The sequence below is a fragment of the Wolffia australiana genome, chromosome 15 (genome assembly GCF_029677425.1).
Source record: "Wolffia australiana isolate 7733 chromosome 15, ASM2967742v1".
NCBI lineage: Eukaryota > Viridiplantae > Streptophyta > Magnoliopsida > Alismatales > Araceae > Wolffia > Wolffia australiana.
In genome coordinates, this window is record NC_135849.1 from 14,573,269 (window position 1) to 14,595,987 (window position 22,719).

The window sequence follows — 22,719 nt, forward strand, 5'->3', positions numbered from 1 at the left end:
CTAGAATTGATTATCAAGATACGTTTAGTATTGTCATAAAAATGACAACAATTAGACTCTTACTATCTGTTGCACTTGTAATAATTGTCAAATAAAACAACTTGATATCTCCAATGCATTTTTACATGGAGATCTTCATGAAACCATTTATATGAAGCAGACTCCTGGTTTTATGAATTCATCTTACCCTCATCATGTTTGCTTAGTTAAGAAGTCTCTTTATGATCTTAAACAAGCTCCCCGCTCGTGGCATAAGAGGTTATCCGATTTTCTATCTCAACTATGGTTCCACAGCTCTAAATCTAATACTTCTATTTTCTTCAAAAACATGTTAACTTCAAAGTTATTTCTTATTGTTTATGTTGATGATATCTTAGTGATCGGTTCAAATATTAATGATGTTACATGAACCATTTCTTGCCTCCAAAATACATTTCCTGTTCGTAACCTAGGTGATGCAAAATATTTCATTGGGATTGAATTAATTCCCACAAAGAAAGGTATTGCTCTCTCTCAATCAAGCTATTTGGTGCAGATTCTTCAGACTACCAAAATGGGTGACTGTAAACCGACTAATACCCCATGGAGTCTCTCTTCCTCTACACCCTCTAAACTTACTGATAGACCTGATCCAACTCTCTATCGGAAAATAGTCGGTAGCTTACAATATATTACACTTACTCAACCAGATATAGCCCATGTTGTTAATCGAGCATGTCAAACTATGCATCATCCCCAAAATATACACTGGGACATTGTAAAACATTTACTAAGGCACCCAAAAGGGACAACTGATTACTCTCTATCATTCTTGTGTTCTTCCTCCATGAATCTTAACACTTTCAGTGACTCAGACTGGGCGGGGATTCCAGTGATCGCCGATCTACACAATGATATCGCGTGTTCCTTGGGCAGAACTTGATAAGCTGGTCATCCAAAAAATGGTCCATAGTATCACTCTCCAGCATCAAAGCCGAGTATAAATCAGTCGCCCACGCAATAACCAACATTATCTGGGTTGAATCTCTACTCAATGAACTAAACCTTCATCTAGGTATGCCTCCTACCCTATGGTGTGATAATTTAGGTGCCACATATTTAACTAAAAATCCTGTTTTTCATTCTCGCACAAAGCACATTGAAATTGCCTTCCATTTCCTGCGCGAGCGAGTTTACGCTGGTCTCCTTCATGTTCCTTTATATCCACAACGAATCAACTTGCAGATTTTCTCACTAAACCATTAGCAAAGCAATGGTTTCATTGGCTGCTGTAAAAACTCAATGTGGTGCCTACTTTGGTTTTGCAGGGGGCCTGTTTATGCGCTGACAAGTTGTCATCATCCCAAATAATGTTCGCGGCCCTCTGTAACAATGCGACAACCTGGATGTCGGTGTGTTAGTGTATGGACACTGCCACCAAGACATCTTGGAGCTTCTCCTTCCGCCTGTTGCAGTCTTCGAGAGCGATGGGTTGTGTCCCTTTCTCTCAACATTCGGACTAACGTCGTCATGCCTCTTCGTACAGATGGTGGAGCCGTCATGCACTCAGCACTGCGTGCCTGCAGAGCAAAATGCACCACACTGCCCCACGCGTGCCATCATACCGCTTTTTATGGTGGCGCTCATGCGGTGGCATGTTCTATTAAATACAGAAATCTGTTTGGATCTCTCTTGGAGCCTACATAAGGCATGGACTGTAAAGAATCGTTGACAGAAGTAGAAGGAAGAAGAGATAGAAGAGATTGAGAAGAGGAGAAAGATGATGAAGAAGAAGGAGAACACCAAGAAAATAGGTGGAGATTAGCATCATGGTATTCCTCAAGCTTTTAAGACTACAGGGGTTGAATATATATAGTATTATATCATAGTCGTAAATAGAAAGTTTATGTTTTAGTTATATATCCATTGTAATAGTTATAACTGATATATATTCGAATTACTTATTTTAATCTTGACCGTTATAATGGGTGTGGGTGCAACGATCACAGCCATTGATCGGTGTAATTGTCTCTCCTGTTATAACGGATGCGTTTTGATCTCGACCGTTATAACAGAAATGGTGCACCGATCTCGACCGTTGAGTCCATCCTGTGGACCTCTTATCTAGGATTTAATCCTCTCTTTCCAGATTTAATCCTTACTTTCTATATTTAATCCTATACTATCTATGAGCTTATATTGAATCCTATCCACTAAGTCTCTAACGAGTATACGAAATTTAATTGATTCATTACTAACTAATCTTGATTAAGTCCCTATTGGGCTGGCAAGTTGACGCACTTGTCTAGTGCTGACTCCTTAACATAGACAATCCTCTCTTAACTTGTATGGGATTATCTCCTATCTGGATTCCTTCTTCCTCCGTTTCTCTTCTCTCTACGGGTACTACCTCTTCTATCATTGTGAGTCCTTTCTCGGATGATCGCTTCGCGCCGTTCATGCGACGCTAGTGAAAAGGGCTGCTTGAAACGTTGCTGATTGGAGTAAATTGGAGTTGATTATATTTAGGGGAGAAGCGGTTCAGGCTTTTTGTTGACTTCCTAGGTGCAGAAACTGACAACGGAGATTCCGCAGGGTAGCTGGGACGAATCGGATGTCATTCTCGGCAACATGTCACAACGCAGAACGTTCGTCTATATCTGTACGCGGCCGTGAAAATGATAAACGTTCAAATGCCACTCTCTCCCTGTCGTGCTGTAGCCTGCCCAACTATTTGCAAATGCCAGGTGGTCTGTTTGTCGTCTTCTCCTGCTCCATTGAACCTTTTTTAATGTACTGATTTTGTCAAACACGGGAAGGATAACGAGTAGCCACCTGCCGCAATGAACACAGTAAGACGTCTGCACCGACGTCAAATTAAACGTAAGACAGAAACAAAATTAGGTTTCAGCTCAGCGCACGAGCTGCAGTTGAAACGGTGAATTTTCAAATGTCTTTCACTGCACTATAGAGCGCTAACCCAGTGATGATTAAAACTAATAATATTCCTTCTTACGTATTGAGATCCGTCGGTATGATTTAACTGGTTCTGTAGATTTATTGTGTGGATGAAAATTACATAAAAAGGACCACGCCTCAGAATGCTGATCCGACTGACAAGGCGCGAATCTAGGCAGCTTCAACGGTAGGATTATTATTATGGTTATTCAGCATCCTTATCGTCATTGGGCGTGGCATCTTGGGACCTAATGGAAGTGGCCGTGGTGACGCGGTTCACAAGCAACCAATGATTAAGATGCACTTCACTCCTCCGCCGAGAAACATGGCGGGAAAGAGTAGACGAATGAGAACCCAGCGGCTTAGACCCTCCGCGGTTTACACAACAATGACTTGCTAAGTATGCGAATTTACGCAACTATATATCCATCCAAATTTTCTCAGGTTGTGCCCATTTCCCATCGCGTAGCCTAAAGTTGTCTAGTGAACAGAGAATAGGTTAAAAGTTCTGTCTCATGAGCTAGAATTCATTAACAAATGGAGACTTGCTTCTGCTTATTACGGGAGTATGTTATATGCTTACGTTTCAGCCATGAAGGGAAAAATAAATAGAAGTATAAAATTAGTGCCTCCACCAGATTGAAAAATTGTATTCTCTTTATTTCCGGAGACTAATATGCAGTTATTGAATTTCCACTTGGAAATCACCTCATTCTGAAAGATGTATTCTAAATATTCCTATTTAGTGGATAACCGAGATGGACATTAAATTATCCAGATAAAATAACACTAAATAATCCTACTTATACTATAAGTATAGTTGATCCTATAGCCATCAGTATGGCGATACTAAGGATAGAGAGTGGGTGCTCTTTAGAGAAAGAGTTCGCTGAATTGATCCAAAGAATTACTGAATGTTATTATACCGAAACATCAATCAGATTGATTCATGTCACGGTTGTATAAGTGATCTATTGACCTAAGACGCCAAGGACATCTCATGAATGGAAGACTACATTTTGACTACAAGTTACAAGCCTCTAATCATTGGATTCAAAAAAGTCATATCTCGTATCTATTAAGAAGCTCATAGAGGTGATTGAGTGGTCAAAACATACTGCCCTTGGTATAAGATCAGATTGACTCAAAGAAGAAGATGCAACAAATCCTTGGCCAAGGTAGCGAGGATATTGGAGAATGCATTCTCCAATGATCCCCGTTACATATTAGTACTAGTCGAATGATGAATTAGGGTTTGATGACCAATTATACCCTGTCATTCAAGAGTCTTGCACAGATGAAGGATTATACACATACGATAACCGATGATGGTAAATGTTCCATGAGAAAGTTCAAACACTACTCGGTATGATCTAGAGCACAAGGTGTAGCTCGGCACCTGATGGAGTGGAAACTTAACCTATATGTTAATATAGTTAATTAGTAAGGTTGACCAATAATTATCATTGGGCGACTAAAGTTATTCACTAGAATGATACATGGGCCTAGAGGGTCTCACGCATAAGATCATAGGAACATTGGTGAATATATTTTTCTTAATAGGTTTTTGAGAAAAAAACTTAAGTGAAATATAAATAAGGGGCACCCATTTGAACACCTAGGCCAGCCAGCATTGGGAGCGCCCCCCCCCCCCCCCATTAAGTGAAATATAAGAGTTGAAGAAGAAGAAGTGGAGATCCAAGATCAACATGATCGTGTGGATACTTTTAGAGGCTGGGCATGTGAACGGCTTTAGAATGATCCCAAAGTGAGCAGGTCAAAGGTGGAACAAGTTTCCCATAAGGTACATTTGATGTATGATTTTAAAGATCGATTTAGATTTTGATAATCACATCTGAATTCATGGAAAACTTGTTTTCATGATTGAACCATGGAAACCGACACCTACCTTCCTTGTCCTGTGATTGACACCTTACATATCCATCTACATCTATTTTTCATATCCGTTCATCCACATTGATTCCGTCAAATACATCCATCCCTATCCATCCATTTCTAGTTTCTCTCTCATCGTCATTCACATCTCCTTATTTCATTAATTTATATTCCTATATAATGTTTCAAAATATTTATCTTTAATTATAACACTTCTCATCCCACAATATTCTTAATTAATAGAATATGTTCTATCATCCCCCATTGCCATATAGAAATACATTTAATTCCTAATATCGATTCCTTGTGGAGATGAACTTTGTTCCTCACTAAATAGTAATCTTATTTTATAAGTCAAATTTATAATTTTATGAGTCATGTTGTCATTGTCAATAAAAAAATTATAAACTTGACTTATGAAATAATTTAAGGGTATCTTCCATGCTCACATGGCTATCTTTAGAGTGAGACTCAAATAAATAAGATATCGAAGGGTATCTTTAGAGCTCACCTGGATGAGTCATCAACAATATATAGAAATGTACTAAAAATGGCTGAGTAGATCAAGAGGTTGGCAGTGTGGGGAATTGAACTCCCAATTGAGATGAGCCTGGACCTTATCCTTCAATCCTTGTTTCGCTTATTCTCCTAGTTCATTGTTAATTTAAATTTTTTTAAAATTTCAGACCACTCAACCTGAGCTGTTGAATATGCTTACCTCAAACCGTCATGCCCTAAGTACTTTTCATGGGAATGGCCCATAAAAAGAGAGTTTTTGACTCGAAGAAGGACAAGTGAATAAGCAAGTGAAATCTCTCTCTCTCTCTTTCTCTCTCTCTCTCGCTCGCACACTGCACACACACGTCTCTTCCTCTGAATCTGGCCCAGGTGGGGTGCTAAAATTCGCATCGCACCGCACACCCTTCTCTAACATGTGGTATGACGGTTGACGATAACGCCGTCACGTTCAGAACTCACAACGAAGGATCCAGTTCAACGAATGGGGCTGATCGGACGACTCAGCGTCGATCGATCACTGGGTCGATCAGGATCAGGTTCACGATCCGATCACTGGGTCGATCAGGATTGCCCATCCCTACAAAGTCGTGCTTATCCGTATAAAAATATATTTGCCCGGAATGATTTAAAATTACAGTCGTAGCCCGCCGACCTCTTGAAATTGGTCATAAATATCCGGAGATACATATCGTTCTTCGCGATTTCGCTCTTAGGGTTCGTTCGTTCGTTCTCTCCGGCCTCCTCTTCCTTGTCCCGCTTCTCCTTCAATCTCGATTCGGCAGCCTTCTACCGCAGCGGATTTTGCGACAGGGTTGAGTCATGTACAACGGGATCGGCCTGCAAACGCCCAGAGGATCGGGAACCAATGGCTATATACAAACGAACAAGTTCTTCGTCAGGCCTCGAAACGGAAGCGGGGCCGCGTCCTCTGGGATCCCTCGGCCCGGAAAATTGGGATCGGATGAAGGGTTCGGTGGTGGCGTGAAAAAGGCCAACAAAGATATTATTGATCACGACCGTAAACGCCGAATTGAGCTCCGCCTGCTTGTTCTTGAGGAGACGTTGGCCGACCAGGGGTACACGGATTCTGAGATTGCCGAGAGGATTTCCCAGGCTAGAGAGACTTACGAGACTGAAGCCTCTGCAGCAGACGGTGCAGGCGGCGGTGATTCTGGAAACTCCAACGACGGCAAAAGGTAACGATCTATATCTCATGCTTTAGAGTCTATCTGAAGTACATTTGTCGTTTCAAAAATTAGAAAATCTATGGAACACTCATTCAGGTGTCGCTTTCATGTTGTGTTCGACAGAATATGGAGGCGCATATATCATTAGCCACATGGCTCACAGATATATGTTTGACAATTGCCCCAAGATCTGTTTATACAGTTCCTAAAGTCTTGATCAGTATACTTGTGTACGTTTAATGAACCAAAATTTGCCTTCTCCGTAAATGATGGTCTTTACCCTTTCAGAAGTAAGAATATAGACAAATCTTTTTACCCTTTGTTTAATTTCTGAATAAGCCTTCGGCCTTAAACATTGAACATCCTGGTAATTAGTTGCCTTAGATCGTTTAAAACAGTCTGGCATAGAGTTTACAATAAGTTGGTCACTCTAATGCCCTATCCAGATTATGAGAGACAAAAGAATGTAGGGATTTGATCATCCGGTACTCTATAGCAAAGTATTTTAACGTAGAGTTTTTTATTATTGGCGAGAAACATGTTGCGGTGCTCGTATTTGCAGATTACTTTCTATCCTTTTGCTCGTATTCAAAAAATAAGATCCAAAGGATATGTATGGTTTGATCAAACGTTCTCAGTACTAAAAATTTTCGGCTTACGTAGCTTTACCTGGGATAATCTGTGCAGTATCTTTATGCTGGGACAAAGAAATACTTCATCCTTTTTGTTTGGCCCTTTACAAAGTTCGTTTCCGATGTTACATTTTTTCTCCTTTTGACTGTTCCGTGGACCATAACGCTACTATCCTTCAGCGTAAGATTTAGCCCGTGGAGTTTCTACATATCTTTTCTGTTTCATCCATGGCTTGCCGTAGAGTTCCTCATGTTTGTGACTGAGCGACGTCTGTAATGTGTACATAACAATCTGAATCACATGTAGACTATTTACTCAAAGATGTTGTTCAAACATGCGCAAAGCATTTCACCGATCAGGAATTTTATAATTCATTTTCCTTGTCAACCCAAGAACAACTGGCTGCGAACAGTCTTAGGTAGTTTGCAGGGATTAGCTGTTGCTGTCTCAGCGCTCGAGAATAAATAGTCGGAGGGCGTGTTCTATGGCCATTTTTTTCTCTCTTTAGTTTCTCTTTTCATCCTATGGGTTGTTGATGAGGGTCTTCTCGGAGGGTTTGGCTGGACAAAGAGATGGCTGTATAATCTGGAGTCTTGTGTCTCATAAAAAGCGCGTGGCTATTCAAGAATAAAGGATGGAGTGTATAAATGCTCAACTGCGGCTGGGAACTCTTAGACTTTCATATTCGCCCCTTTCGTCTCCCTTCTTTTCTTGATCATATATCCCGATCCACATTTCTTCTCTTCTTCTGTTGTTGACACTGTGATTGACGTGTATTTTTTTGGTAATTCATCTATGATTCAACTCAGTCCTACAATATACCTTTAGTTGTTTATCATTTGAATGCGATTATTTTAGATTCATGCCCATGCTTTCCCCCGTCGGATTCTTTTTTAGCACGCTTTGAAGGAATTTTTAGAAAAAAATACATCCAATGTCTTGTCGGTTGAACAACTTGCAGTTTGACGTTTAATTTGTCTCGGATTTTCAGGTTTTCGGATACCCAGACGCATCAGGTTGCCCTTCGAAAAGAGAAACAGACGGAGCTATTCAGAGCTGCCCTTAAACTTTCACGTGACCAACAAGTTCCCGATGCGAGTACTCTGCCTTTGAAGTCCCAAGAGAGACTCGAGGAGCTGGGCGGCAAAGACAATGACTTTGAAGAAGGGGAGTACGAGGAAGGTGCTAAGAGAACGGGGGACAAACCTGTTGCAAAGGATGGCGATAGGCTCCACGGTAAAGTGAGCGAGGATTATCCTGCGAAACAGATACCTGAGGAAGCCTTCATCGGGAGCAAAGTGAAGGATAAAGAAGCGCTGAGGAAGGGAGATGACAAGAAGTCGGCCCGCCAGAAGAAGAGAGATGAAAGGAACAGGGAATCGAGTGAGTCCGATGTTGACGTCCGTAAAAGGGATGGCAAAAAAATGAAAAAGCTGAAGAGCGAGAGCTCTGAAGACGACGAGAGTTCTGAGGATGATTCCGTCGCTCGTGGCGCCAAGAAAAAGAAGAGAAATTACAGTACCAATTCCTCGGGTTCGGATGACTCTGGATCGGATTCTCGGATCAAAGGAAGGAAATCGAAGTCATCCGCGAACAAGCAGAGGAAGAGGCGGAGATCTGCTTCTGATTCAGACTCTGGACTCAGTGCCAGGCGCCGAGAACCATCTGGGAAGAAGCGCAGGGAGACTTCAAGGGCAGACTCCGAATCGGAGTCTGAAAGAGACGAGAGGGTCGGGAAGCCATCCGGAAAGCGCAGCAACAAGGCCGACTTGGAGTTTGATAGAAGAGAAAAGAGGGTCGAGAAGCCCACTGCGGAACCCAGAAAACGGCAGAGAGACGACTCCGATTCAAGATCCAGGCCACAGGCCGCGACCCACAGTAAACGGCGAAAGGATGACTCTGACTCCGGCGGCTCTGAAGACGACCGTGGGCCGATGCGAGTTGAGAAACAGCAACAGCAAGTGAACAAGAGACCTGGGCGAAGACACGATTCTGACGACTCTGAGTCTGATCAGGGGGAGCAGAGTGGTAGACCGCGGCCGTCTTCCGGAAGTCAGCAAGAAGGCAGAGGGAGGCGTCATGATTCCGACAGTTGGGACAGCGGCCGTCCCGACGACCCCAGATCAAGAGCCAGAGTCCCAAGCAACGGAAGAGCTGCGACGGAGAGTAAAGAGGTGAAGAAGGGGAGGCGCCACGACTCTGAAGACTCGTCTTCTGATGGCGAGGGGCATGTGGATGGACAGAGGATGAAGGGTTCCGGCGCAGGCAGAGCGGCAGCTGAGCTCGTCAAAAGCCGCAGGAGCCCACCGACTGAAGACAGCAGCGACAGCGAGAGCTCCTCGCGCGAGAGTTTCAGCGAAGACCCCGACAGCGACACCGAAGCGGAGGACGCCGGCGCCGGGGTAAGACGCAGAGTGGAGATCCGTAGCGTGGTCGAGAGGCAGCACAACGATCGAGCCGCGGCCGTCTCGCGGGCGGCGGAAACGACAAGGAACAAGGGCGATGAAAGGGAACGGGACGAAGCGGGAGATGGGAGAACGGAGCCCGCCAGCGCCAGGAGGATCGAAGACAGCGACAGATACGATCCTCGGAGGGGGGACGAGGACGATTGGAGGCGGCAAAAGGAAGAGCCGGCGCGTGCGAGCTTCGACCGTTACGGTGAAGACCGCCGCCGCCGCCGCGAGGACGAGAGAGACCGCCGCCACGATCCCCCCCGCCGCCGCGAGGACGAGAGAGACCGCCGCGGGGAGCGCGGTCCAAGGCAGGAGAGGAGCCGGCGTGGGGGTCGCGATGCCGGCTACGATGACCGGCTCAACTACCGCCGCCCCGACGAAGAGAGACGCGACCGTCGCCGCTGATACTCTCTCTCCTGCTGCTGCTGGTGGTGTCTTTCCCTCTGTTTGTCGCCTGGGCTCGCTTTCTTTTCCCTCCGTTTGTTTATTTTCTCCCACCCAGGATAAACTTTCTGTTTCATCTTTCATGCATGGTATTAATAATATGTATAGTGCGCGCGCACACACATTCTCTCTCTCTCTCTCTAGTCTATATATCTCTCTGTTTGAATGTTCGGGGAACCTTCTAGAGTCTCTGACGGCTGACCGGTTTTAAAAGCAGCGAGGGATTTTGCGGTCTTCGTTAACTCTCGCGGTCGTCCTCCGTCGGCTGCCCTCTTTTTGCGGCGTGATACGTGAGATCTTCCGGTTGTCGCTGCGGCGTCTGGGTATGGCGGACGGGGCCACGGAGAAGAAGACGTCGTATAGGTACTGGGTGAGGGAGGCCTCCTGCGATGCCGCTCCTCGTTCTGTGCCGCGCAAGCTCTCCGTCGATGATCTGTCCAAGCAGGCGCAGCTGCCCTCCAACACCCTCGGATCCGTCTGGAATCAGGTCACTCATCCCGTTCAAATTTCTGGTTTTCCCTCTTTTTGTATTAATTCGCTTGATGCCTGCGATTGCTTCCTCTATGGATTTACCCCAAATTTCTAGAGGGCAATGGAGTTTTTTGGAGGACCTGGGGACCTCTCCTGCGTTTTCCTTCATGTCGTCCTATGAATTCGTCGTTCGTCAATTTGCTTGACGTTAGCGCGATCCGGAACGTTGACTTGAAGTGCGCTACAATTGAGAAATTGAAAGTAAAAAAAAGTTTCTCCCACCGTGATTGTCCTCTCGTCCTGTCATTTCCTTTCGAGCGCCACTGACGGATCGGCATTTCATTGCCTCTGCCTTCGATTTGGTATCTCCATGTTTGTGGAGTCTCAAGATCACGCGTTTCTGTTCTTGGCTATGCTTATACCCACCATCCCCGGAGCAATTTAGAGAAGTTATCGCCGCCTCTGATGATATATTCGCTAGGGTTTATTGTACCGTCGAATAGATAACTGTATTGACCAAATGTTTACATCCCCAGGCTGGAACATGGGAAGAGAAGAACCTAAACGGATGGGCGAACGACAGGATCAGAGTACGTGCAATTTGAATGCTCCGCTCAATGTCTTGAATCATCAGTTCTCGACGTGCTCAAATCCAATCTCGTAATCCCCAGCCTTCTGACATCCAACCTTTTTCAGGAGATGCTGAAATCTGTGGGTTCGTTAGACTTTGTCGATGGAAGAGCCGATATCACCGAAGTTTCCAAGTGCGCCGGGGACGTGAGTACACGCCCCTCCCCATCATTCTCCATCGCCTTCCTTTTCCTCTGCGATATCACCGACGGAGAACTGTTTAATTAATCTGCAGGCATTTCTAGTGACCGTGAGGAACAAGAAGCGCGTCGGCTACACCTACGAGCTATCGTTGAAGTTCAAAGGCATGCGGCGAACCTTCTTTCCTCGCTTCGGCGCTGTGCTTATTTCTTCAACGTGTTGTCTGTGGTCGCTGCGCAGGAGAGTGGGCGGTGGGAGGAGAGGCAAGGAAGGAGGTCAAGGGGCACCTCGACGTGGCGGAGTTCTCGTTCGGGGAGCTGGATGACCTCGAGCTCGAGGTAAGGATCAGCGAGGAGAAGGGGCTCGACGGCCAGGACAAGACCCGAATCCGGTCCGACATGAAGGCCTTCTTGCCGCTCATCCGCGACCGCCTCCGCCTGTTCGAGGAGGAGCTTGTCCATCGTTCGTAGCAATTTCCTCTCCCATCCCATCTCCTCTCTGTTTGAGAAGATCATGTTTTGCTGAACGAAAGAACGAACGAATGATTGAAATGATTGAATGGATGAATGATTGTCGTCGAAGACGGGGACCTACCAGAAAGCAGAAAATTTCCGACATTTGTTTGATTCGGGGAAATATTAGCGAATATTTGGGGCCCGCCTCTCCGAGGGTCAGTCTTCTCCTCGACCGCGCGTCCGTCTCTGGCTGGGGAAGTGGCGAGTGGAGAGGGCGAGTCGCCGCAGCGTCCGCCTCTCAAGCCTCTCGCGGAGCAGGTCGTATCTCCTTCTCTTCGACGAACGTTGTTCGTAAACGAGGATGCGTGCAACTCGTTAGATCCGGCTCCCCCTTGTCATAATCTCTGGTCGTTTTGATCGCAGATCGCGAGGGATGCGCCGAGATGAGTAGATGCGGGAGGGGAACATCTCCTGGAAAGGCCATTTCGTCTTCTCCGCTGGAATTGGAATCGCGGCGTTTTTCCGACGCCGATACGAGCGCGAAATCGTTTTCTCGTTTGCCCTTCTCCCGATCGTCAATGTTCTGCGCAAGCCACTTTTCATCTTCCCCCGCGGCCGATGTCGGATTACCCTTCCTGCCGAGCTCCGGTCGGATTGAGCAGCCGGCCTCCTCCGATCACTCCCCGAAATCTCTCCTGATTTCGCCCCGCGAAAGCATTGCCGACTCGCGCGTGGCGGGTCGTGTCCGGGACGCGTTGCTCGATAAGAGCTTCGACGACGACTGTTGCTCCAAGGATTGTATGACCGTTGAAGAACGATTGGAGTTGCAGATGCTATCGGACGAGCTCGGCATGGTTCTCACCGGCAGCGAAGAAAGCCCCCGTTTGGATGTAGGTATTGTGTTTGTTACCCGAGTCCTCGTAAATCCCTTTTCCTCCTCCATCCTCTGCGCCATGTTCTTCTTGTTCTTTCATCCTGTGTTTCGTTTGCTGGTTATTTTTCTTCGCTTGCCGTCGCTTCTGTGATCTCGGCCGTGGCGATTCTTCGGCGTTTGGCCAGAAGGGTGATGGTAGATGGGTTTCTCTTATTTTTAATGGCAGAAATGATGTCTTTGTCGCAGGAGATTTACGAGAAGCCTGGAGTTTTCTCCAAGTCCGATGGAACCGATCCGTCTGCTGGCTTGCAGAAGAACTATCATCCACGGGAATGTTATAGTCCCTCGCCTTCGGCGTCTTCCTCCCCCGGGAACAAGCAGAGACTGCGGTGGACTGTTAAGCTGCATGAACAGTTTGTGGAATCCGTGAACAAACTGGGAGGCGCTGAAAGTAGGGAAAACATCGAAGTTAGGACTGATTACGCAACTCAACTTCCATGAGTTTTGCTCTAACGGCCGCTGGTGTCTCGTGTTACTACCTCGCAGAGGCGACTCCAAAGGGCGTGTTGAAGCTTATGGACGTTGATGGTTTGACTATCTATCATGTCAAGAGTCACCTGCAGGTAAATCAAAAATCTTTGGAATACCATTTTGGTGAACTTAAATCTCGTATCTTCTGATCGTCTCGTCCTGGGATACCGTTGTGGATGGCAGAAGTACAGACTTGCAAAGCATCCTCTAGAGATGAAAGGAGGTTAGTCAGCTCCTTTGTTGTCTCAGATCACTTTCTTCTTTTCGAGCAAAGAACCTCAGCACCTTCATACTCGCACTGTGGAATTGATCAGAATTATGGGTTGTCAAATTGGGATTTCTTTTTCTAACTAATTTTTTCCTGGGGGAAAGGTTCAAACTTTTCTCGCAGGTCTTGCCCAAAGACTTGTGTTTGTTAAGAGAGTCTATCACGCAAAACCTTCTTTCTCCCAGTCAACTTTCTTTCTTCTTTTGTAGAAGGTTCGCAGGGGAGGGCGACGGCGTTGCCTGAGGGGAAAGTCGAGCCTTCAATCAGCAAGGAAATCAAAGCAGGCTCCAGCGGGTAAGATATCAGTCGCCTCTTTTACAAGAACTGTGTCAGCAGTTCGGATGGCGATGGTCAGCAGGTTCCACGTACTGGGCGCGTTACAACTTTTTTCTGGGGCATAATAGAAACATGCTGGTGATGGAGGCCTTGAAGATGCAGATTGAGGTGCAGAAGCAGTTGCATAAACAACTGGAGGTACGTTTGTTACGCGCGTCGTGCATACTCGTATGATGATTCTCGGTTCATCCCGGCAGCTCAAAACCGGTGTTTTTTTTTTATTTGCTTTTAATTTTTTCTTTTCTGGGGACAGGTGCAACGGGCTCTTCAACTACGGATAGAAGAGAACGCCAGGTATCTGCAGAGGATGCTAGAGGGACAGCAGATTCTCCAGGAATCTGCGGATCCCGTTCAGAACAAGACCTCGGAAGAGCCGGCTGGGTCGGGCTTTAGCGCTGCAGGGTAGAACTAGGCCAAAAACCAGAGCCCGCCATCGTCGTCGCACGGCCAACGACTCCACGGCGAGTAAATTGCGGAAGCTCCCTTTAAAGTCTTGTAGGTTCCTACTCCTGTCATGATCTGCTTCTGTCATGACGCCTGCGTCTGTAACATCACTTATTGTTTTGTATTTGCCTGGCTTTGAATGAATGCTGCAACGCCCCGTTCCCACGACTGAATAAAGATCGAGCACGGAGCTCATGTGTGAGGAAGAGAGTCGATCACTGGGATCATGTGGTGAAAGTTTGAAGAAAAAAAAACGAAATTTGGAATGGAATTTGAGGTTTCACCCTGTCGCAATGCTGTCAGCGTTTATTGCTGAACAAGATATGAAGAGGGAAGAACATTTAAGACTCCCTCATTGGACGAGCTCGGAGCTTAGCCAAGTAGAACCAAGTTGAGTTTATTGATGCTCTGGCCAAAAATCAATGGGGCCGTGCCATTATGACAGAATATGTGTTAGAAAGGTCAATCCCTCCCCCACTTGTAAAAATAAAACTAGGACTGCCCGCTTCTATAAAGCGGTAAACCTAAGTGAGATAATTCGAATCTGGGAACCATTACAAGTATGGTTGGTTGAACGAAAGTCCCGTGTCATCCAACGGAGCTTAAAAGAAGGTGACTCACGCAAACAGCTGGCTCTTACTCCTTTTCCATAGGAAGGAATAGCCAAATCAATCCAGGTTGCTGGTCAACTTCATTGGTCCTACCGAATAGGGAAAGAGGCTTGCTATTCTTCTTCCCCCACATACTCCTCAAGAGTGATCGCCATTATCATTGATATCGTATAATCTGATATCTGACAATATGATATCCTATATCCAGATGAAATAGAGACCGTTCCAGATGCTGATATCCGCCTGATATCTGATATCGAGACAGATACCGTATGGGTAAGGACGCAGGCAGATGAGGGTACAGGGTATTGAAATCCGATATACATACTGAATGGGAGTCCCATGCCCATCAATTTTGAAGCTTTTCCCGACACACTTCTCCTCTTACGCAATGTGAATCAACTGCAAGTAGGGTTCGACATTTTTACCAAAGTCCAAGTACAGACGAAATGGAGACCCCAGATCCACCATTTTAGGGTGGACCTACCGGCTGGTACAGTTCCAATCCGGAGGTTAAATCATCCCTAGGAGAGGATTTATTTCTTAAAACATGTGTTATATTTATCTACTAAACTATAACTAAGCTAAAACTTAAAGAGAGTCCTCCCACTCCCCTCATTCCTGCACACCTTGAGACGCAGACTCACCCCTAACAGTCACCACCACCTGCAATGACTTTTCCCCTTGTTTTTAATTTATCTCGTCTTTTCCACGATGACTGTGAACTGGAAATAATTTCCCTTACAATATTATGTAAATAGATGCCATATAATTTTTAATCAAATTTATTTTATCGTTTCCCCCCAATCGAATTGATGAATCTGATCCCATATGACAAATATATTTAAATTTTTTGTCACATTGCATTGACAACTCAGTGGTCTATATCAGTCTGATACATAGGATCTACGCTAGTTATTGTCTTTCACTTCTCCATTGAAATATATTGTTTATTTTAAATGTTGAATCTCAATTTTTTTTAATATTGTTTTACAAAATGGTAAATCACAGGCAAGTGTTTCTAATTTTCTGTTTTCACCACTATTTCTTCTGCTAAACTATGTATCAAAATTGTCTTTCTATATATATATAGATCACTGTTCTTTTCTGAATTCGGAGAGATAGGTTTTGCATCATAATTTGCAACTATGATCAAACCGTTTGTGAGATATCTGTGCATTCAAAGTTTAATGAACCAAAGGTAATACTTTGTGTTTGAAATTTGAGAAATAGAAAATATCTGAAATGAATCATCTTTTGGAATGTAATTTATGGCATGTAACTTCTGATCTTGGCTTGAAAGATTTTTGTTATTTCTCTCCAACTTTAATGAACTTGTCATAGATGGAGTTTACATCATAAAAATTGATTCAGAAATAGGGATTATATGTAGATTGATGAACCTGCTGTATTCTATGCCCTTGATTGGGATGAAACTAAGATGGATAAAGGAATCACAGAAAAAAACTAACAAAATATTGATGAAAGCAATGTGCACTGATCATATCTGTGATTTATCAGTCCCTTCCGCAAAATAGGTTGATCTATTCATGTATCCAGCCTCTATGTGTATTTACATGATCCCTGTCATGTTGAATTTCCTTCATCTTGATTAACCCCATTATCTTTCCACCATTTTCATGCCATCTTTATTACATCTTGAACGGTTATGAGCAAAGGGAATAAGTGAGAAGAGAGGTAGGGCCCTGAATAATTATATCCTAGGTGAGTTTCATTCAGGAGTTCCCTTGTTTTAACTAAATGAGATTTTTAAATAAAAAATAGTAAATTTAAAGTATATATTTTTAAATAAATGGGATTTTGACATCTAAAATATTATCTATGTGTGACCCTCGAGGCCCATGGATTGGTCTACTTAACAGCTCAAGTGACTCAATAACCTATATTGGCCATAAAAAGTAATTATCTATATCATCATATAGGGTAATTAATTATGGATCAACTTAAGCTAATCGATAAGTTGAATTTCTGGTCCGTGAGGTGCAAAGGTACAATTCGTACTCTAGAAGTTATAGTATATATTGACATATTGAACCTTTTTGTCACCTATTACCATGTACATATAGTCCTCCTCTGCTTAAGACTCTGAGGATGAATTGGGTTATGGTCCTATATGTAGCCAAAAAGCCAATCAAACATTCCCTATCTCGTTCCATGTACATTAATTTAAGGTATTCATTAAAGTGCATCTGTGATTCTTATAATGAAGTCCATGAATACATTATCCAATTTAGTGAATAATAAAGAGATCATAACATAGCGATAGCTAGACTTAGTGCGTGTTATAGATCTTCATATTCCAAGGATCCTTGAGAAGGAAATCTGATAGCATGCATTTCTAGTAGCTTAATCTTACCATTTTACATGTTTATTTACACTAAATAAATTATACATGCATGTTATCAAACTTAAAATGATTAAATTTAGTTTTGGAATGATATTCTGAAATTTCTGCATTTTTACGTATTTCTGAGGATTTTTCTGACATCAAATTCTGAATGAGTCAGAAAATATTTTTTTTAGAATTCTGAACATTAAATTTGTAAATATATGATTTTTGAAGTCAAAATATAGATTTATTTCTATTTTCAGGCCTTTATTTTACTAAATACGATTTTTAGAAATATTTTAACGGCTTTATGTTTGCAACGCCATGTGTTGCCGTTCGATTCGTCGAATGATGACCAATCATGATTCATGACAATGATTGGTGACAGGCACTCACTAACCTGATTAATGATTGGTGTCAGCCAATCGTTTGGTTAAATCATTATGGCATCACGATTAGCGGTGCCATAAGGACACTTAATGATAACATATTTTTCTTTTTAGTTTTTTGGCGCAAGGTGACGTATCCCTAAAAAGGTGCATTTTTTCAGAAAAAATGTGATGCGTGGTCTAAGGGGATGCGTGGTCTAAGAAAAAATGTGATGTGATGATTAAAAAAATTATTAATTTTCCTCTCTTTTCTCAGATTGATTAAATATTGTAGCACCCGTCGAGCTGTCACGTGACACATGGCGCCACTTGTACAAGTGGCACACACGTGTACAAGTGGCTCCCATGTGTTAGTTTCTAAGAGGATGATAAAGGCATGCACTAGCACGCTGCCAAGTCACATCTGTTTTAACTCCTTTACTCCTTTTGCCTCTATTTTGTCTTTCCCCAAGGTGACATGTCGCAAGAAGAGAGCCATCGCTCATAGATGACGCGGACAAATCTCAACCAATTATCACATTATATGCTAGTATGAAATAAAGCCCTAACCAAATGACGTGACAGCGTTGAGGTGGACGAGGAGAGAAAAATCTTTGGATTAAATCAATATCTATGAATAGTCCAACTTCCAAGGTCGATATCTGAGGATCAAAAACTTGGATTGAGCTGAAATTTTAAGGGTACCTTCATTTTTTTTTCTATCGACCCATGTGGTTGAATCTATAAATTTGTAACATCTTTAAGCTCACTTCTTCCTAGAGAGACAGATTGGAAGAAAGTGAAGTTTTGATGTCCATAAAAGGTTTCTTGGTGTCTTTAGAGCTTGGAGAGATTCAACAGATTAGGAAGATGCCTTGATCTGGCGGAATATAGGGACCTAAGGTTAGCCTCTTGCCTTACATTGAGTATTCTTCTTGTTAAGTATCTTCATCGGTATCATCTTCATCAATCATGATCACTCATCCACATCCATCTTCACCTGTTAACTTCCCTATCCATCCTTATCTACCATTCATTTCACATGTCCATCACTCATCCACATCCATCTTCACCCGTTATCTTCGTGATGTCGGACGTCGTCGATGGCGTCGTCCGATGGATGAATTCAATAACGTGAATGTAACTACGTGAGGGCAAATGACCTAGGTAGAGTGTACGTACATGTCCGACTTGTGGGGAATTGCCAAGTTCTGAGCTCCGGGGCGGACGACCGATGACAATGACAGTGACCTTTCTGACCCTCGTCGGAGTGACGATGATGAATATGGTGCCAAACAGAATAATTCCATAGGGGCTCTCACATAACAGACAGGCTCGACTCGTACCTAGGGAATCACTCGTGAAGTAGTTTTTTTTTCTCGATAATTTCTCTCACTTAATCTAACCCGAGTGCGGTGGAACACAGTCGGAAATATACTGAAGACGGTAATATAACAGGCAGGCAGAGGGATGGAGTACCTCGTCGGTGGTGTCGCCCGTCGGCAGGGTCTTCGTCTGTGCAAGTGTCGGCACAGGCTGATGCCGTGAGAGAGTAATGCTGGAGGGGCACATCAAGGCTCGTCAGGCGGTGGGGCACGGCGAGTTCAGCAAGGCATTTGGCCAAATAGGCTTCAATTGTACAACAAGTCAACTCCGGATGTAGCTTAGCCACAAGTGTAGACGGAGTCATGGAAACTCGGCGACACCAGGCAATGCATAGGTCACAACAACGACGATGCGGCCTGAGGATCAGACCGGGTCACAATACAACGACGTATCAACATGTCGTCACAAGTTCCCAGGCATTTTGCACGTTCAACAAATGATGGTGGCAGCACCACTGATAGAGTATCACAATTGAGCCAAACGGATGGTCCCTAACGCCAACGGATGGATCTCTCGACAGCTAGCAGGCGTCAGCTAGAACAAGGAGCGTCATAACCTCGTCTATGACACAACGCTTATGCATAGTGGTGCTAGCTGTGATAGTGCAATGCGATCGTATTGACCACTATGCCACACCGTCACGTCGCCCGGATGTTCCCCCCATAAGGGAAAGTCAAACGATTTGGAAGACATCGCAGGAGAAGGCAATATGCTTCATGCGAGATGCTGCATTGACTGGGTGTAGATGCTTTGGCCTACCAGGAGATCCAAACCCCACTTGCATCAGCACACGGTGGCCTTCGATCAGTCTTCACGGTGGGGCAGTGAGAACTGTGTGAGATCAGCAAGGGCGACGTACAAAAAACCTTTCATTTGCTGTGAGGCTTGGTCAACAAACGCAGAATCACAAACGCACGCGAATGTTTGTGTACGAGGTTGTGTTGACCACCACAAGGAGTGCCTAGCGGCTTCAAGAATGGAACTTTCGCCGATCATACAGGGAGCGGTTCTCGTTTGGTGTGGTAGTGGCGGGTAGCTTCAAGGGCATCCACTATGAGTTTGAGGGCAGAATCCGCCGGCCCATAGATGATGATGAGGCAGAATGAACTCCTTCCCCTACGTCTTCCCTTCTTTCCTTCTTCTTCCTCTCCCCTCTCCTTCTCCTTCTTCCTCTCTTCTCTTCTCGATGAGACCTGGTTCTCAAAAAAACTAACTGCCACACAAATTCCAGATCTGGCGAACGTGGTGCCCATCATGGTCCACCATGATGGGCCCCTTACAATGGGTCCAATAAGAGACCACCCTATTACAACACAAATAAAGAAAATAAGAGATTAAACACGTGAAAAATAAAATGATACATATGGATTTGAATTATAGGTTAAGGAGAGAAGGTTGGGCCAGTCCCTTAGCATAAAATCAAGGCATTGTATTATAATGAGCAGAATTACATCATGGTCATATCTATTACAAAAAGGGAAGCCCAAGACCAATATAGAATTAATGAGACGGGCACAACTCATGCCTTTGGGTAGTGGAGCTCCTGAACCTTGTGGCATGCAAGTCCGCATGTGCACCTACCGACACCACTGCTAAATGTGTGTCCCCGGGCCGGGCACCACGCCCCTATAAGCTATGGCTCTCGACACATCTGTAAGTCAGTCTTGCCACATGCCCCAAAATCACCTGTAGCACCCCGATGCTCAGTCCCCGGTGCCCGGTGCCCAGCCTTGACGCTCCATGCACCACATGCACCCGCATTGACACCTCTACTGATGTGATCCACATCGGTGCCACCATGCTCGACGCACCAAGCTTTGGTGCCTATGGGCCATAACACTACCTGCAGGGGTGCCCCATGTCCCGCAACCATCTCGGTGCTCCGCATGCCATGGCTTAGTCTAGTGGTGGCATACCATCACATCCTAGAGTGGGGAATACACGTGGCACACACACGCTGCGCTTGTGACCTGCACACATATCTTGCATAGCCCACACTCGCATGGCGCATAGCGTCGACATGCATGCATTCTGAATGGCCTGCACACACTACCTGCCCTAATCTGCCACATTTTTCATGCAAGCGAGCACGAGCACCATGTGGGCCTTGGATATAAAGATGAGGGACGAGCGCCACCACCCGTGATGCATGTGGTGCTCATGCTATGAACTCAATCTCCTATCTCGAGTCCAACCATGTGGACCCATTTGAAAATTTAGCACACAGGTCTCTGTGCAAGAACCCCACCTACTTGGGGCCTTACAGGTGCTTCTACATTGATGTTTGGATCACAATTATGTGTTACCCACTAAGTGGCAGGTAATAAATTCAAAATTGGGGTAAAATTACGACGTTGAGAATTTGAGTTGAATTAATAATATTTATAAACCTATACTCGTGAAATATTTTATTTTGATAGTGACAAGCAAGGGTCATCTCCATAGGAAACGGATCTTAGGGAAAATATGAACTCAATTGGGTGAAGGAAAGATGAGAAGAGTTATGTATTATGTAGTGAATTGTGTGATGAGAGTGAAAGATAAGACAAGAGATGGATAATTAGGGTTTTACTACAGAATTTAGATGGACGAGAATGGAGAGCGAGATGGAGTCATAACAACAACGTGATAGATGGTGTAGAAAAGAATGGATACGGCAATAGAGATAGTGAGAATGAGGTAGAATGATGGTAGAAATGAGAGACGTAGCAATATGTATTTGTTTGAATAAGAAGGAAAGAGGTGTGTGACGAGATCGTCACGGTGTAGGGTGCACGCTAAATGAAGGTTAAGGTGAGATTGGAAAAGGAAAAAGACGGGTGCATATGATTGTAGATGAATGATAAATGAAGGATATGATGATGGTTGATGCAGATGAATGCACTAACTAAGTGTGTTGGAGACGATTCAATGTAAAGCGAAAGGCAAACCTTAGATCCCTATATTCTGCCAGGATCACAGCATCTTCCTACTATAGATCAACCTCCCCATATCTCTGTTGAATCTCCCCAAGCACTAGAGACACCAAGGAACACTTGATGGACCTTCAAAACTTCACTTTCTTTCTATCAGCCTCACTAGGAGGAAGTGAGCAAAGATGTTTTTAACAAAGATGTTTTTAATAAAGATGTTTTTAATAAAGATGTTTTTAATAAAGATGTTTTTAACAAATATGGGGGGCTCAATTTATATATCCAACTATATGGATGGATAGAGGATGAAAAGAAAAGGCTGCCCTTAAAATTTCAGCTTGATCTGAGTTATGGATCGTCAGATATCAAGCCTGGAAAATGGATGATTTCTAACCGTCAATCTCATTCAAATATTTCTTTGTCCTCATCCTCATCAGCAATGTCACATCATTTGGTTAGGTTTTTGTCTAGTCTGATCTATAGTTCCGGATTGTTCCGGACGTGGACGATGGACGGGATGCGATGAATTCGTCCCGTCCGATGTCTAGAGTAAGTTCAGAGATGAAGGACGGGACGGTTTTTCGTCCAATGATAAAAAGACCATCACGTCCAATCATACCGGGATGGTTTTTCATCCCGTATAGTCCTCCCAGGATGAATTTTCATCCCAAAATTTTTCCTGGATGAAAAAAACTATTTTATTTTTTTAATATATTAATAAAGATTTTTCTAAGTTTTTTAAGGGAAATTTGGAGGAGAGAAAATGCAGATGGACATATGTACAACTAATTATCAGCAGCGTCAGTTTCTACACGTGAAAAAACTTAGGGACGTTGATGCGAATTGTTAGAGCAAGGCCACGTGGCGAGATCT

At 44.1% G+C, this 22,719-nt stretch overlaps 3 protein-coding genes and 1 long non-coding RNA gene across 8 annotated transcripts; 3 read left to right on the forward strand and 1 right to left on the reverse strand.

The window, feature by feature from the left end:
• The first annotated feature begins 6,043 nt into the window (after nucleotides 1-6,043).
• LOC144712772 (pre-mRNA-splicing factor) lies at nucleotides 6,044-10,200 on the forward strand. The gene is made up of 2 exons (XM_078587077.1): nucleotides 6,044-6,548; nucleotides 8,164-10,200. Exons 1-2 carry the CDS (start codon nucleotides 6,172-6,174, stop codon nucleotides 10,028-10,030), a joined length of 2,244 nt encoding a protein of 747 aa, XP_078443203.1. The 5' UTR covers nucleotides 6,044-6,171; the 3' UTR covers nucleotides 10,031-10,200.
• Nucleotides 10,201-10,264: 64 nt separating this feature from the next.
• LOC144712774 (chaperone binding / ATPase activator) lies at nucleotides 10,265-11,874 on the forward strand. Its single transcript, XM_078587082.1, has 5 exons — nucleotides 10,265-10,556; nucleotides 11,077-11,130; nucleotides 11,237-11,317; nucleotides 11,406-11,475; nucleotides 11,552-11,874. The coding sequence occupies exons 1-5, from the start codon at nucleotides 10,395-10,397 to the stop codon at nucleotides 11,779-11,781; spliced, it is 597 nt and encodes a 198-aa protein (XP_078443208.1). The 5' UTR covers nucleotides 10,265-10,394; the 3' UTR covers nucleotides 11,782-11,874.
• On the reverse strand, nucleotides 11,024-11,627 carry LOC144712775 (uncharacterized). The gene is made up of 2 exons (XR_013583872.1): nucleotides 11,489-11,627; nucleotides 11,024-11,399 (listed from the first exon to the last, which is right to left on the reverse strand). It is a non-coding gene; the product is annotated as an uncharacterized LOC144712775 (long non-coding RNA).
• Nucleotides 11,853-14,387, forward strand: LOC144712773 (protein PHOSPHATE STARVATION RESPONSE 3-like). 5 transcript variants are annotated; one of them, XR_013583870.1, is made up of 8 exons: nucleotides 11,853-12,084; nucleotides 12,190-12,660; nucleotides 12,867-13,091; nucleotides 13,187-13,263; nucleotides 13,355-13,394; nucleotides 13,649-13,733; nucleotides 13,798-13,913; nucleotides 14,029-14,108. XR_013583870.1 is itself a non-coding variant. In XM_078587078.1 (8 exons), the coding sequence occupies exons 1-8, from the start codon at nucleotides 11,853-11,855 to the stop codon at nucleotides 14,179-14,181; spliced, it is 1,353 nt and encodes a 450-aa protein (XP_078443204.1). In that variant the 3' UTR covers nucleotides 14,182-14,387. The 5 variants fall into 5 exon arrangements, 3 of the variants coding, with proteins under 3 accessions (XP_078443204.1, XP_078443205.1, XP_078443206.1); XR_013583871.1 differs by having other exon boundaries at nucleotides 13,652-13,733; XM_078587078.1 differs by having other exon boundaries at nucleotides 13,844-13,913; nucleotides 14,029-14,387.
• The last annotated feature ends 8,332 nt before the right edge of the window (nucleotides 14,388-22,719 follow it).

Bases quoted from the DNA above. Each gene is read 5' to 3' on its own strand.
- LOC144712774 (XM_078587082.1), top strand. From the start codon at position 10,395: ATGGCGGACGGGGCCACGGAGAAGAAGACGTCGTATAGGTACTGGGTG. The intron at 11,131-11,236 runs GTACGTGCAATT...AACCTTTTTCAG, and splicing joins GGGCGAACGACAGGATCAGA to GAGATGCTGAAATCTGTGGG. The intron at 11,476-11,551 runs GCATGCGGCGAA...GTCGCTGCGCAG, and splicing joins GCTATCGTTGAAGTTCAAAG to GAGAGTGGGCGGTGGGAGGA.
- LOC144712773 (XM_078587078.1), top strand. From the start codon at position 11,853: ATGATTGAAATGATTGAATGGATGAATGATTGTCGTCGAAGACGGGGA. The intron at 12,085-12,189 runs GTCGTATCTCCT...TTTTGATCGCAG, and splicing joins TCAAGCCTCTCGCGGAGCAG to ATCGCGAGGGATGCGCCGAG. The intron at 13,092-13,186 runs GTAGGGAAAACA...ACTACCTCGCAG, and splicing joins CAAACTGGGAGGCGCTGAAA to AGGCGACTCCAAAGGGCGTG.
- LOC144712772 (XM_078587077.1), top strand. From the start codon at position 6,172: ATGTACAACGGGATCGGCCTGCAAACGCCCAGAGGATCGGGAACCAAT. The intron at 6,549-8,163 runs GTAACGATCTAT...TCGGATTTTCAG, and splicing joins AACTCCAACGACGGCAAAAG to GTTTTCGGATACCCAGACGC.